At 42.1% G+C, this 11858-nt stretch overlaps 1 protein-coding gene across 1 annotated transcript; it reads right to left on the reverse strand.

The window, feature by feature from the left end:
- Positions 1–1433: 1433 nt before the first annotated feature.
- On the reverse strand, positions 1434–10160 carry LOC116502173 (3 beta-hydroxysteroid dehydrogenase/Delta 5-->4-isomerase-like). Its single transcript, XM_032207936.1, has 3 exons — positions 9995–10160; positions 5187–5351; positions 1434–2248 (listed from the first exon to the last, which is right to left on the reverse strand). Exons 1-3 carry the CDS (start codon positions 10146–10148, stop codon positions 1434–1436), a joined length of 1134 nt encoding a protein of 377 aa, XP_032063827.1. The 5' UTR covers positions 10149–10160.
- Between the last annotated feature and the right edge of the window lie 1698 nt (positions 10161–11858).

An 11858-nucleotide genomic window follows, 5' to 3' on the forward strand; every position in this document is an offset into this window, starting at 1 on the left:
GTTGAGAGAAGTGATGGCATTCATTCAAATGACATCCACAGTACTAGTTTGCTGAGTACAAAACCTTCAATGGAAGCTCAAAAGACTTATTCCTCTGCCCCCAGAATATAACTGCAAGTTCTGGTTGCTGGTATTCTACCACTTTGGATATCCCATACTTAAACTAGGATGTTACTAAAGAAAATGGTAATATTTGCACTGGTACTATCTAATGTCTAGGACACTGAATAATTAAACTCAACACAGACTATAAACTGCCAGCATATCTGGAAATGAGAGTATGGTAAAGTGTTTCTGTTCACACAATTCTGAACAGAACATCCCATCTTTTAGAGTTGTTTTCAGCAAGTGAATTTTAGATTTAGGAAGAAAATGCTGGATCACACCAATTTATTCAGACAAAGTATTCATTCAGACAAGTTCTACATTTTTGGCCCTAAAATCAAGTTGTAAATTCTGCAGAAACTCATAGGGATATCAGAAAAGCACAAGGACAGCACATATGCATTTATCAGCTTATGCTAGCCTTTGCTCCCATCTGAAATCTGAAAATAGCATGATACTATTTGTCAGCACTGTTTGTTTTTCCTCAGTGTTCATGAACGTCTTGAATCTGCAGGGGAGTCCCTTCAGTATATTCAGTGTCCTGCAATATTTTTCGCCTTTCCATCTTGTTACAGTTATTGTTCTCACAGGCTGCCACCAAATTAAAAAATAATAATAATCATAATAATAAATCATAAGTAGGAAAATGATAATGGATGAGGAACAGTCTTAACTTGGCTCCTCTCTCTCCACACAACTGTCCTTGCTCAATACTATGGCACATACCATTGTGCTTTTGCCCTCACAGTGCCTGCTGCGCCTGACTCACCTATGCCTCACAGGTTGGACTGTCAAGTGAACAGCACAGAAAATTATACAACAGTCCTGAAAAATTGACCAAGATTTGTAACAGCTTCTGCAATCAAGTGGCTTGTACCTGCTGCATAATACTGGCAAGAGCTGAGTGAGTAGAATATAGCATAGTATTATTTATTTGTAAAGCTTAGTCATGGTTCTAGGACGAATTGTGCCCTTGTTGCTTTAAAAAGGCCTTAAAGGTTGTGTGGAGTAAAAAGGAAGGCTGGTGTGTTCAAATCATTGCCTGTGTGGAGTTAGTAAAATAACAGCTTCGTGCTGACTAGGTGGATGGGGACCATACAATAACCTGATCAGCCTGTCCTCAACAAACAAATTAACTTTTCACATGTATTTATTCTGTTTTTGGAGATGAGTGTGCTATTGCACTTTTCTTTCTTTCTTTTTTTTTTTCTTTTTTCTTTTTTCTTTTTTTTTTTTTTCATTTGTAGTTATGTGCTGCTGCTGTTTACCCAGCTCTTCTTCAGCTCATGGCCCTACTTGTTCAGCCTGGTCTCATCTCCTCTTAAGATTTAGGCAGCCTTGATTTTCAAGTGCTCCCTCCTCTGTGGGAGCACAGAGGCAATCCACTGACCAGTGCACCGCTTGGCCTCTTCCCATGTGTAACGGGGCATGTAGCCAAAATCCTTTTGTGCCTTTCTATAGGAGAAGGTGAATGGGGTGTTCAGGAGGGTGACCAGGTGACGGTTGGTGGAGGGGACGTACCTGACAAAGGGCCTGAGTAAGAAGCTCATGATCTCCAGCAGCAGTGAGAAGTAATACAACATTGTCAGAGGCATGGGGAGCCGGGGCTCAATTCCAAACCCCAGGTCCTTTGTAAGCTCATAATTTAGGTCTGCATAGCTCATATGAGGAGTGTCATCTGAGATGTAGTAGAATTGCCCCCTGATATTTTTGGCTTTCTGTGGGACCTGCAAAGCTTTGGCTGCCTGCACATGTGCCCAGGCAATGTTGCCCACATACACGGGGTTCACTAAAGCTTCCTTCCTGGAGAAGCGTAGGTAAACATTTTTGTTCAACAGACACTTATCCAGATGACCTTGAAGAAATGGGCATCCTTCTCCAAAAATGTACATGGACCTCAGGGCACAAGTCAGAAGCATGCCTCCATCCTTCAACATCTGGCCATCTGCTTTCAGCACAGAGTCCTCTGCCAGTCTCTTACTCTGGGCATAAATGGATTTTGACATACACTCATAAGCTGTATCTTCATCACCATTGAATACTGGGTCACCTCTGCAGTTTGGGCCTGTCACTTCTACGGTACTGGTGTATATGAAGTTCTGGACGTTACAACGGGTACATGCCTCCAGCAGCATCTGAGTACCTTCAAAAGAGAAATGTGCAAGTTAGGTTGCATGTGGCTGGGTTGGCTGAAAAGGGCTCCAGCCTGGAACTCCTCAAGCAGGGAAAAAAATTTAATTAGTAAATTATATTAAATATAGTAATAGTTTAATTAGCTATTCCTGCCATTGATGCTGTTTGAAAAATATGGGAAAGTAATAAAGTACAGAGGAGCTGGATAAAATCAAAAAAGATAGCAAGTTTTAACAAAGCAAACATAAAATTATCTTAGTAGTTGATATCCATTTGGGATCAATTTCACCCTTACAAAATGTGCTATATTTTTAACAGCACATGGTTAAGTGTTAACTCATGAAATGAAGGTTGCATGGTAAAAAATGAAAAGGTTCTTACAGTAATGGGAACTTGAGCATCTTTGACTTAGCAGGTAATAAAGTAAATCTTCCATAGACCAGGTCTGTAAGTTCTATTTGCACAAAGTCCTTTTGGTTTCAGTCAGCATTGCAAGAACCAAGCTTGAATATAGACCTGAAGAACTGATTCATAGAGGGCACTTTTGTTTGGATTATATTTAATTATTATTTAATTCCCTTCCTCCTAAAAAATTAATATAAGTCTCTTCTCTTCCTAAAAAGATACTGTACCCTTGAGGCATTGTGTGAAATGTGAGCCAGAGAAAACACCTGCATCACAGCAAATTTAACTTAAAATTCATTGAGGTTCTCACACTCCCACCTGAGGTCTGAATGTGGAGATGCCACATCCACATGTGCTTGCTTTGTCGCATCATCTTTGTGAGATCCCATTCAAAAGGCTTGAAGTATGGAGGTTCCCACTTGGAGAATGGGGTTGCCAAAAGAAGTGCAATCTCTTAGTTACCAGACCCATCTCCTATATGTGCTTGGGATTTGTCAGCTCCCATGGGGGAGGTTGGGTCTGCTCCCGTCCAGACTGCTCCCATCTGGGTAAGCTGAAAAGAGCTGGAAACTTTCCCTCCTTAGGTGTCCTATGTTTATAGGCCTGAATTAGAAGCAAGGCGGATTTTTTAATTAAAAAAAAAAAAAAAAAAAAAAAAAAGGAGTGGGAATTAACTAGAATTTGTTTGCTTATGTTCTGGTTTGTGAACACACACATCTGGTTCCTTGACACATTTTTATTATAAAAATTTTGTTTTCTAGGAGAAACAAAACTTTCATGCTGCATGCCCGTGAAGTACATAGCAGTGTCTTGGCTGGTTGGAAAGCTGAAAGAGCATCAGAGTAGAAATGGAGGAGAAAAGGGAAGAGGACTTTGATATTCAGCAACTGACCTTAGTGGCTATTTGATCTGCGAGCAGTACTGGTGTGTGCTTTCATTTTACCACTTGTTTTCAGCTAACCCTCACAGACAAAATTAATTTATCCACAGACACACTCTGTCAGGGGGAATCTGAATATTTTGTGCCTAAGTCTAAACCTGCTGAAAGGAATAACACTGCAAACAAATAAACCTTCTAGCTCTGATCCAGCTCCGTTCTGCTTTTGGGACATTTAATTTTTATTTTGTATTTTTTAAGGGGTATAGGCAACACATTCTGCTGTGAAAAACAGATTGTAACAGGAGGGTGGTCATAAAGAGAAAGCTTTATAAATCTCCTCTCTGAACTACAGCCCCTGTGTATTTATTTTTCATACCAAAAAATTGACATGTTTACAGGAACTTGCCTTTTTGCTCTTCCCTCCTGGCAAGGACCCGAAAAACTGCCTTCTGGGCCCTAATTTGTGGCCGCTTTCAATCTGTGGCTTTGAGTGACTAGAAATGAAAGGCTCTGAAAGCTAAATAGGCAAGTGATAGGCCAGGCTGAAATGACAAATATGACATCTCACTGTTTTTAAGATGTGTGTAAGAGACAACTCATCTACAAAGAACACTCTCTTCCTCTGAGCACTGGAGTGTAGCCAATATTTGTAAAAGTGTTGCTATACAAATATGTTCCATATTTTTCTGTGAAGAAGGCCTTTGTCTGTGGTAGAGAAGAACAAAGGGCCAGAAAAACTATCAATGTAAATAAGAACATCTTCCCCAAATCCTCACCCAGGAGCTGGAGCAACACGTCCTGAGAGGTCAGCATGCATGGAGGGTAAGCAGAACCTGTTTACTGAAAGGCATAGAGAGGGATCACAGGAAGGGGGATGCACTTGTTCTTTTGGAAATATATTGAAATTTCCTGACAGCTGATACCACATGGGCCATTCCTGAGCCCAAACCTTCCCCCTTAATCCGACCTTTCTTTACAAGGAACAGGAAGCCCTTAGTAGAAAAGAAGATCCCATTGCTGAAGTCACTAAAAACCCTCTCTCCCACGGCCTTGAGATTGCCAGGGAAATCTTAGTAATGAGCTCAAAGTGGGAAAGTACCTGTTCTCTGAACTGCACTCATACACACAGAGACAACAGCAAATGAAGGCAAAGGAAAAGAAGAAGGAAAAGAATAGGAAGCAGAGAGACACACAGTCTGGGGCATTGGCAATCAAAGTTTCCTGTAGTTGCAGTGAAAGCCTGTAGTATTTGTAAAAACTGGAAAATGTATGCAGGCAATTGTGTTACAGATTTTTTTTAGATGCATATTGGGATTTCAGAGATGAATTGCTTCCAAAAATGTCCACTGAGCATGGAATTATGACTTTCCCCTCTAAAGGCAAAGACTGTGCAGATCTCAGGATCGGTGTATGTGAGTGCTAAACAAGAGTGAACAGCCCTGCAGTGCCCTGCAGAGCGTGACTGATGCACACTGGCTGTAGAGGTGGCCAGAGCTGCATAGGGCTATGCATGGCTTTCACTCACATGTGTAGCTGTGCAAACTGCACAACAACCCAGTGAATCTGGCTCAAAACCAAATCACTTCAGGTGTTCCCTTTCCTGAGCAGATGATGATCAGCACTTAATAGAAAGAGGTTTGAGAAAGGTGCTTTGCCTGCTTACCTGTTACATTGACTTCCCAGAGCAGCTGCGTCTCTACAAGGCCCAAGAAGTCAATGATGGAAGCTGTGTGGATGACAAGGGAGACCCCCTGACAGGCACGGTACAGGAATGTCACATCTCGGATGTCCCCCTCCAGGATTTTCACCTCTGTCTTGCCCTGGAATCCTGCAAGGGAAGCAGACAGCAAAGCAAAAGACCTGCTGGGCACCGTAAATTGAGCTCTGACAGGAGTGGTGAAGGACTGCGTAGATGCTGAAGCTGTTCCTGGGTGCTGCTGACTGCCCAGGAACAGAAGCAATATTTTAAGGCTGGCAAAACAGAAGGCGTTTTCCAGTGGCTGTATTGCCAAGTGCTAACTACAGTGCTGTACAGGTCTATGTTGTTTACCTACCATATGTTTGCAGCCAATATTTGACATGTTTTTTGCTTGTTTGTTTTTTAAATGAAATTTCCCCACTTCTGTCAAGGGCCTGAAGCTTCCTTCAGGTATGACATCAATCTGTTTTAAATTTCAGAGGGAGAAGCTTTAGCTATGTATGTTCTGGTGATTGGCTATTAATAAAAGTGTTAATCCAAGTACCAAACAGCCAGGCACTTCATGCTCACATCTTCAGGTGATGAATGTGTACACAGAGCTGTGTTCACACCTAATTCCTGCTCCTTGACTTTGCTCATATTGCAACTCTTCTAATACATTACTTGCAGTTCTGGAACCACTCCTTTTTCACCTACCTAGGTCACAATTTACCATGCCTCTTATAACTCTAGTGCTGGCTCCATTTCAGCTTGTGGACGGTGGGACCATTTTTAGCAACCATATCCTTCTGGTCCAAATCTGAACTCTCAAGGCTACACTCCTCAGCCCTGGCTTGCTTTAATCCCTGATCTTCCTGGTCAAGCTCCCTCGCTCCTCAGCAGCTAATGTATGTGACAGTTCTCGATCTTGGAGCCACCCTTCTCCTAAATTTTGCTGCGCAACATCCTAATACAGTCCAGAACTATGCTTCGAGTCAGCACAGTCTGATGGCATGGAGAAACTTGCAGCCCGGCGACATGCTGCCCTCCTGCGAAATCTGGTGGCCTGGCTGCAGCTGTGTCGTGGGAGAAGACTTTCTCAGCATGATGTACATCTTCTAAGGACTCAGTGTCACTACAGCTACACTTATCCTCTCCTGAGCCTCTGCTGTGCGTGCGCTAGAGGGCTCCCCAGGCACAACTACTGGCAGGGGGCTCCGAGGCACAGGCCGATGCTGTGCCCTCGTCCAGAGGAATTCAATGGCCCGTTTAGATAAGGGGAGAATTTGATAAAATTTGTACAGCTTTTAGCCTGAGCCGTGACCGAAATCTTGTCTACCCTATTTTTTTTTTGTCGCTGCCTCCAAAGCAGGCAGGATTTCATCCCATATCTTTAATGGAAAAACACTAACAGATACAGCTGCTAAGAAATAGAAACGAGTAGGAATTATCTTTTAATCTTTTTACCTGGTTTTCTCTCCTCATTTGTGGAACCAGACAGATATGAACCAAGAAAGTAAATGCTCAACATTTACAGAACTCATACTAAAACTAGAGTTGCTGCCCTCCAGCACTACTACTGCCGCGTGCTGTCTGGTGCTCTTTTATTTTAAAGAATGCATTAATTTCCTAAGGCTGTGTTTTCAGGTGGTTTATAGTGATCTCCACTGTAAATTGATTGAAAGATATGTTTTTCACAATGTAAATTCTGACATACATTCACTTCAGAGTGGTAACTGTACCTAGGCTGAAGCTAGGCAAATTGAGGTTTTTACACATGAAAACCAAAGCTTTCAGGAAAAATATAAAAGAAACTGCCTTTTATAAAGCTGAGCACAGAGACAGCTGGTAGCGGTCATTGGAAAGCCACTGTCCAGCTGCTTTGTGCCTTGCTTGGGCTTGCAATTTAAGTTGTGTGTGTGATATGAGACAGGAAAGCTGCTCCTGACTCCTACTTTGGTCAGAAGAAGTTGCCCTTGAAAATAGAACATGGACCTTGTTCACTGCCTTACCAACATAAGCTTTCTCTGAGGAATCAGCAGACTGCTCTTGGCGTGCTCTGGGAAGAGGAAAACGACAGGTGAGCTTGAAAGTAGAGAGAGGGAAAAAATGAATGATAGAGATAGTGGTTTCAGTCTGAGACGGACAGCAGGGAGAAACTTGATTTCTGTCTTCATAGACCATTGCCCAGGCATCAAAACCTGCGTGTGCATCAGGTAGAAGAGGGAGGAAGGGAATAAATTCAACCCAGCTCTCCATTTTTGCATTCTGTAGTTATGAGAAAGCACATAGCCACTAAGAAAGCTTCTTGTACTTCACCAATAGTTTTTCTGGCTTCTGAGCTGCTGCGAGCAATGCTCCCTGCTTGCTACAGGGTACTTTTTGCATGGAAATGGGATGCTTACTTAGTAAAATACAATGTCCTGTCTGACTCGGCAATGCAGTCAGACTATTTGCCCTAAATTGTCTTTCTTTATTCAAAGTCTTCTTTAAAGTTCAAGCAACCAGTAACGTCTGTGGGATTTCAGGAGCTTGAAGTACTTGGTGCTCTTTTATGGAGCTCCTAAGGGCTGCAGGGTGGATGGTGGGTAGAGGTGCTCATGAGAGCTCTCCACTTTCCTGATTAAGTGGATGCTTCATAAAAATGATCTAATTCTTTCATTCATGGGATAAAATTAGAAATTGCATTGTATTTTCATTTGTAAAGGCAATTTTTTCATTTTTAATTTCAATTTAATTACAATTTTTTTTTTTCATTTGTAAAGGCAATTGCATTTTCAATGCAATTTATTAGTGTCTTTATTCTGTGGGGGCTGAGATGTTTATTCTGTCCCAATTTCAGCTACTGGAATGTTCAACTTGCACGTGCTCCTGTCTTACTAGCTACAACCCTGTCTCTGCAAAGATACTGCAAGCAAAATGTGCTCAAGAGTTCAGTGAGAAAGAAAATGACTCAGCCCTGCTCCTGGCTATACAAGAAATCCAAACAACATGTGCCAGTAAGACAAAGTCCCTGCAGGAAAAATAATGGAGAGAATACTAACGGGGAGAAATAATGGTGGAGAAGACTTCAGCCCCACAGGTTTTGCATTCCAAATAGAAAGTGCTGTGCTATGGAAGGACTTGAGAGGGAATGGCAGGAAACTATTTTAGGTAGTCCTGAGCACAAGCACATGAAGAAGTATAGCTATAGAGGCTGATACAGACAGAAGGACCACCAGTTCAAATGTAAGGGCCTAAGGCAGTCCAAACACACCTGAACTGCTTGCCTGCTCTTCCTACTACCTGTCTGTGTGGGAAAAGAAAAAATAAAAAATGTTCTGATATCTGTTTTTTCCCTTCCTCCTGTGCTGGTCAGATAGGCAGCAGGAATAAAGTAAGAGTAGGAGGGGGTGGTATCTGGGCAATGTTCAGGAAAGAAAGGTGGGAGGAAAAGGAAAGAAGGCACAGAGCTTTCTTTTTAACAAAAAAAAAAAAAAAAAAGGATCAGCAAAAACTCCGCAGCAGCCCAGCCAAGACTGCGCTCACACACACAGTTGTTTTTGCTCTGCAGGAAGCTCCACAGTCCCCACAAAGTTTTCATGGCACAGAGCAGATGTTTCTGTGCTGCCCTGCTGCATCAGTGCTAAACCACACACACTACTGGTGCTGCAGAAGCTTGTGCATACTGCAATTGCAGGCTATGGGACCTCCCTGGAAATCAGAGCAGAAAGGACTGCTGCGAGGCTCAAGAGCATCAAGCAAATCCATAGTGAAATGGTGAATGAGATTTAATAAGGAGGAAGTCAAGATTATATAAAACCTTCCTAAAGGCTTGTGCAATTTGCACCAAGTTTATGCTGCACTGTTACTGTTCTTCACTGACACTTCAGCACTTTATAGAAAGATTGTGGCTCTTTAACAAATTGTGTGCAGGTATTCTGTACAGATTCCCACATAGATAATGTCAGTATGGAGGAAGAATGGTTTTGAGGTTAAGCTGTGATGGAGGAAAGCATGTTGATTAAGTGTCTGTATGGTAGGGACTCATGAGTATGACCAAATTTAGGTACCCATGTGATATTTTAATAGAAGTGCTCAGGATGCCAGGAAATGGGACATTTAAAGCACAATACTCTGAGCTGATTTCTCCACCACATACTGCTTCTGGCTGTGGGTGCATCATTCATTTATGCTGTCTCCAGTCCATTCAAGAAAACAAACCCTGACTTGTCTTCTGCAAATGAGTCCTGGCCCTTCTGTGCATACCATAAAAGAGTTCTGCTATCCAGGCAACTACAGTATTCATAATGGCAACCAAATTTTAAGCTATTACCTCACAAATCTCATCCCATGCAGGCCTGTGTTAATCTAACTGATCACAGGTTGGAGAAAACCATCAGCACTGGCACCCGCAATTTTGCCACTTGCACATCAGAGCCCAGGGCAGCATGATCTGGGTTATACTGTCCCCCAGATACAGCACTAGCTTCATTTTCCTTCTCCCCAGGAGAAGGGTGAGATTTTTTTGCATTCATGTGGGTTTTGATGCAATTAGAAGCCAGGCTTAAGGCAGCTGTTTGCTGCTCTACAAGTATACTGGTCTTTCTTCTGACCTTGTGAAGGCTCAGGCTCTGGCAAAGAAAAGTCTTGCTGTTAAGTTTTATGCCTGATTTCTGTAAGCAAGAACTCCCTGAAATAAAGCCTGTGTCTAGAAAAACAGGTTAGGGTGGGAGGTAAGGGTGCCCACGCTATACACCTGAGACAAAAGCACACATACCCACAGAGCATCATCCTCACAAGATGGTACTCACTTCCAAAGCTCCTGAGTGCTTCACTACTAAAGGCTTTGTCCAGCAGCCGAATCTCAGCCAGTGCCTCCTCTTCTTCCAGCAGTAACTGGACAATCCTCCTGCCAAGAAATCCTCCTGCTCCGGTCACCAGACAGCTTACCCCAGCCAGTGACATTGCTCTGGGTTGCTTGTCAATGCCAAAATGGCTCTCTCTTGAAGTTTAACTGGCAGTTTCTCCTCCTGCCTGAGAAAACAGACACAGGACATCAGCCTCCAGAGTCTTTACAGATCCCAAAGTGTTACCAGAAAGACAGAATATTGAAAAGCAAACTGACCCCTACATTGAACAATAATTTTAAAAGCATTTCTAACTTCTGCTATCTATTCTTATACAGAAATAGCTTACACATTTTTCCATGCACAGAGAAAAAATATTTACTATTTAAAACTGAAGAAGTTAATTCTGAAAATGCTCAATATCAACTTCAATGCTAAACAAACCTCACTGACGTCTGTTTCAATCCTTGGTTCCACCTCTAGCATTCAGAAGACTGTGGAGGAGATTTTCTTGCATTTATATACTATACTGCACCACCTTGGACATTTTGCTTCCCCTCCCTCTCACATCTCCTTTGCTACAAATGAATGTGATGCTTCCACCCCTCCCCTCTCAGAGGAACGTCCTTGATGCAGCAAGGTCTGAATGTCTCGTTAAATTTGGCCCTTAAGTCCTAGGAGGGTAAATCCTCACTCTCATAACTCTCTGTAGCTGTGCTTGCTTGAGTAACACAATGTTAATACGAAGGGAGAGAACATTAACATTAAATGTAAATAGCAGGAGTAGCTGTTTACACTGTTGGTGATGCCAACTCTTCTCTAGTTTTTTGGATGCTGTGCTCCCCCATTATAGCAGGGATTTCTAACTCTGTTTGAGAAAAGGGATTTTGTATTTGTTCAGGATACTTGAGGCTTTTGAAGTGATTAAATGTTCTGAAGTATAGAGTGGTTAAATAAAGCTGCTGGAAAGAAAGATTCACCTCTGAAATGCCTGGTGTTAGAGTATCTCATCAAAATAAGGCTGTGGCTTGCTTTAGAGTGAACTGTGTCATTATTTTTTACATTTCCAACATAAAACACCTGGCTATTTCTCACTAGAGGTTCACTACAGTCCTAGCAAAACTCTTTCCTAGTGTGGGACCAGGGTAATTTCTCACTAGAGGTTCACTACAGTCCTAGCAAAACTCTTTCCTAGTGTGGGACCAGGGTAAGGCTTAGGTATAAGTTTGAAGTGCATAATATTTACATTGCCTTCCCAGGTCTTTATATCCTAGCAGAATGCCCTGACTTGAGCTGTATTTTTCTCTCTCTCAAACATAGATAGGAAGACTGAAGCAAGATGTTGAACAGATAGCCACCTTAAAAGCTGCTATGGGAAATGACAAAGCAGCCCAAAAACACAAGTAATCACTGAGATCACTGGAAAGAAGATCACTGATTTCAGGCATAGCTGTAGTGGATCTCTAAAAATGCTGCACTGTATTTTTGCATTAAATTCCCAAAATTCCCTGCTTTATTCTGTGGTCATGATTTTGGTTCAATCACTAAAGAGAGCCCTGGAGAAAAGCTATAGGAACATCATCCCCCATCATTATGTTTTTAGAGCAAAACTGCACCTTCAAATAACCGCAAGAAAGTAAAACCATCTTTGTTCGAGGCGAAGAGAACTTCTGGCTGACACAGATGATAAAATACTGGCAACTGTTTCAATGACACTGTCCTTGAAAATCCTTCTCTGACCCCCACAAAACTTAAAAAAAATGTTATTTGTGCTTCTTTCCTTGGCTCCTCTCAGACTGGACCTTGACTCTGTATGTTCATATCAGAA

This window comes from Aythya fuligula, chromosome 1 (genome assembly GCF_009819795.1).
Source record: "Aythya fuligula isolate bAytFul2 chromosome 1, bAytFul2.pri, whole genome shotgun sequence".
Taxonomy (NCBI): Eukaryota; Metazoa; Chordata; class Aves; order Anseriformes; family Anatidae; genus Aythya; species Aythya fuligula.

Bases quoted from the DNA above. Each gene is read 5' to 3' on its own strand.
- LOC116502173 (XM_032207936.1), bottom strand. From the start codon at position 10,148: ATGTCACTGGCTGGGGTAAGCTGTCTGGTGACCGGAGCAGGAGGATTT. The intron at 5,352-9,994 runs GTGAGTACCATC...CTTCCCTTGCAG, and splicing joins AGCACTCAGGAGCTTTGGAA to GATTCCAGGGCAAGACAGAG. The intron at 2,249-5,186 runs GTAAGCAGGCAA...TCTCTTTTGAAG, and splicing joins CTGGGAAGTCAATGTAACAG to GTACTCAGATGCTGCTGGAG.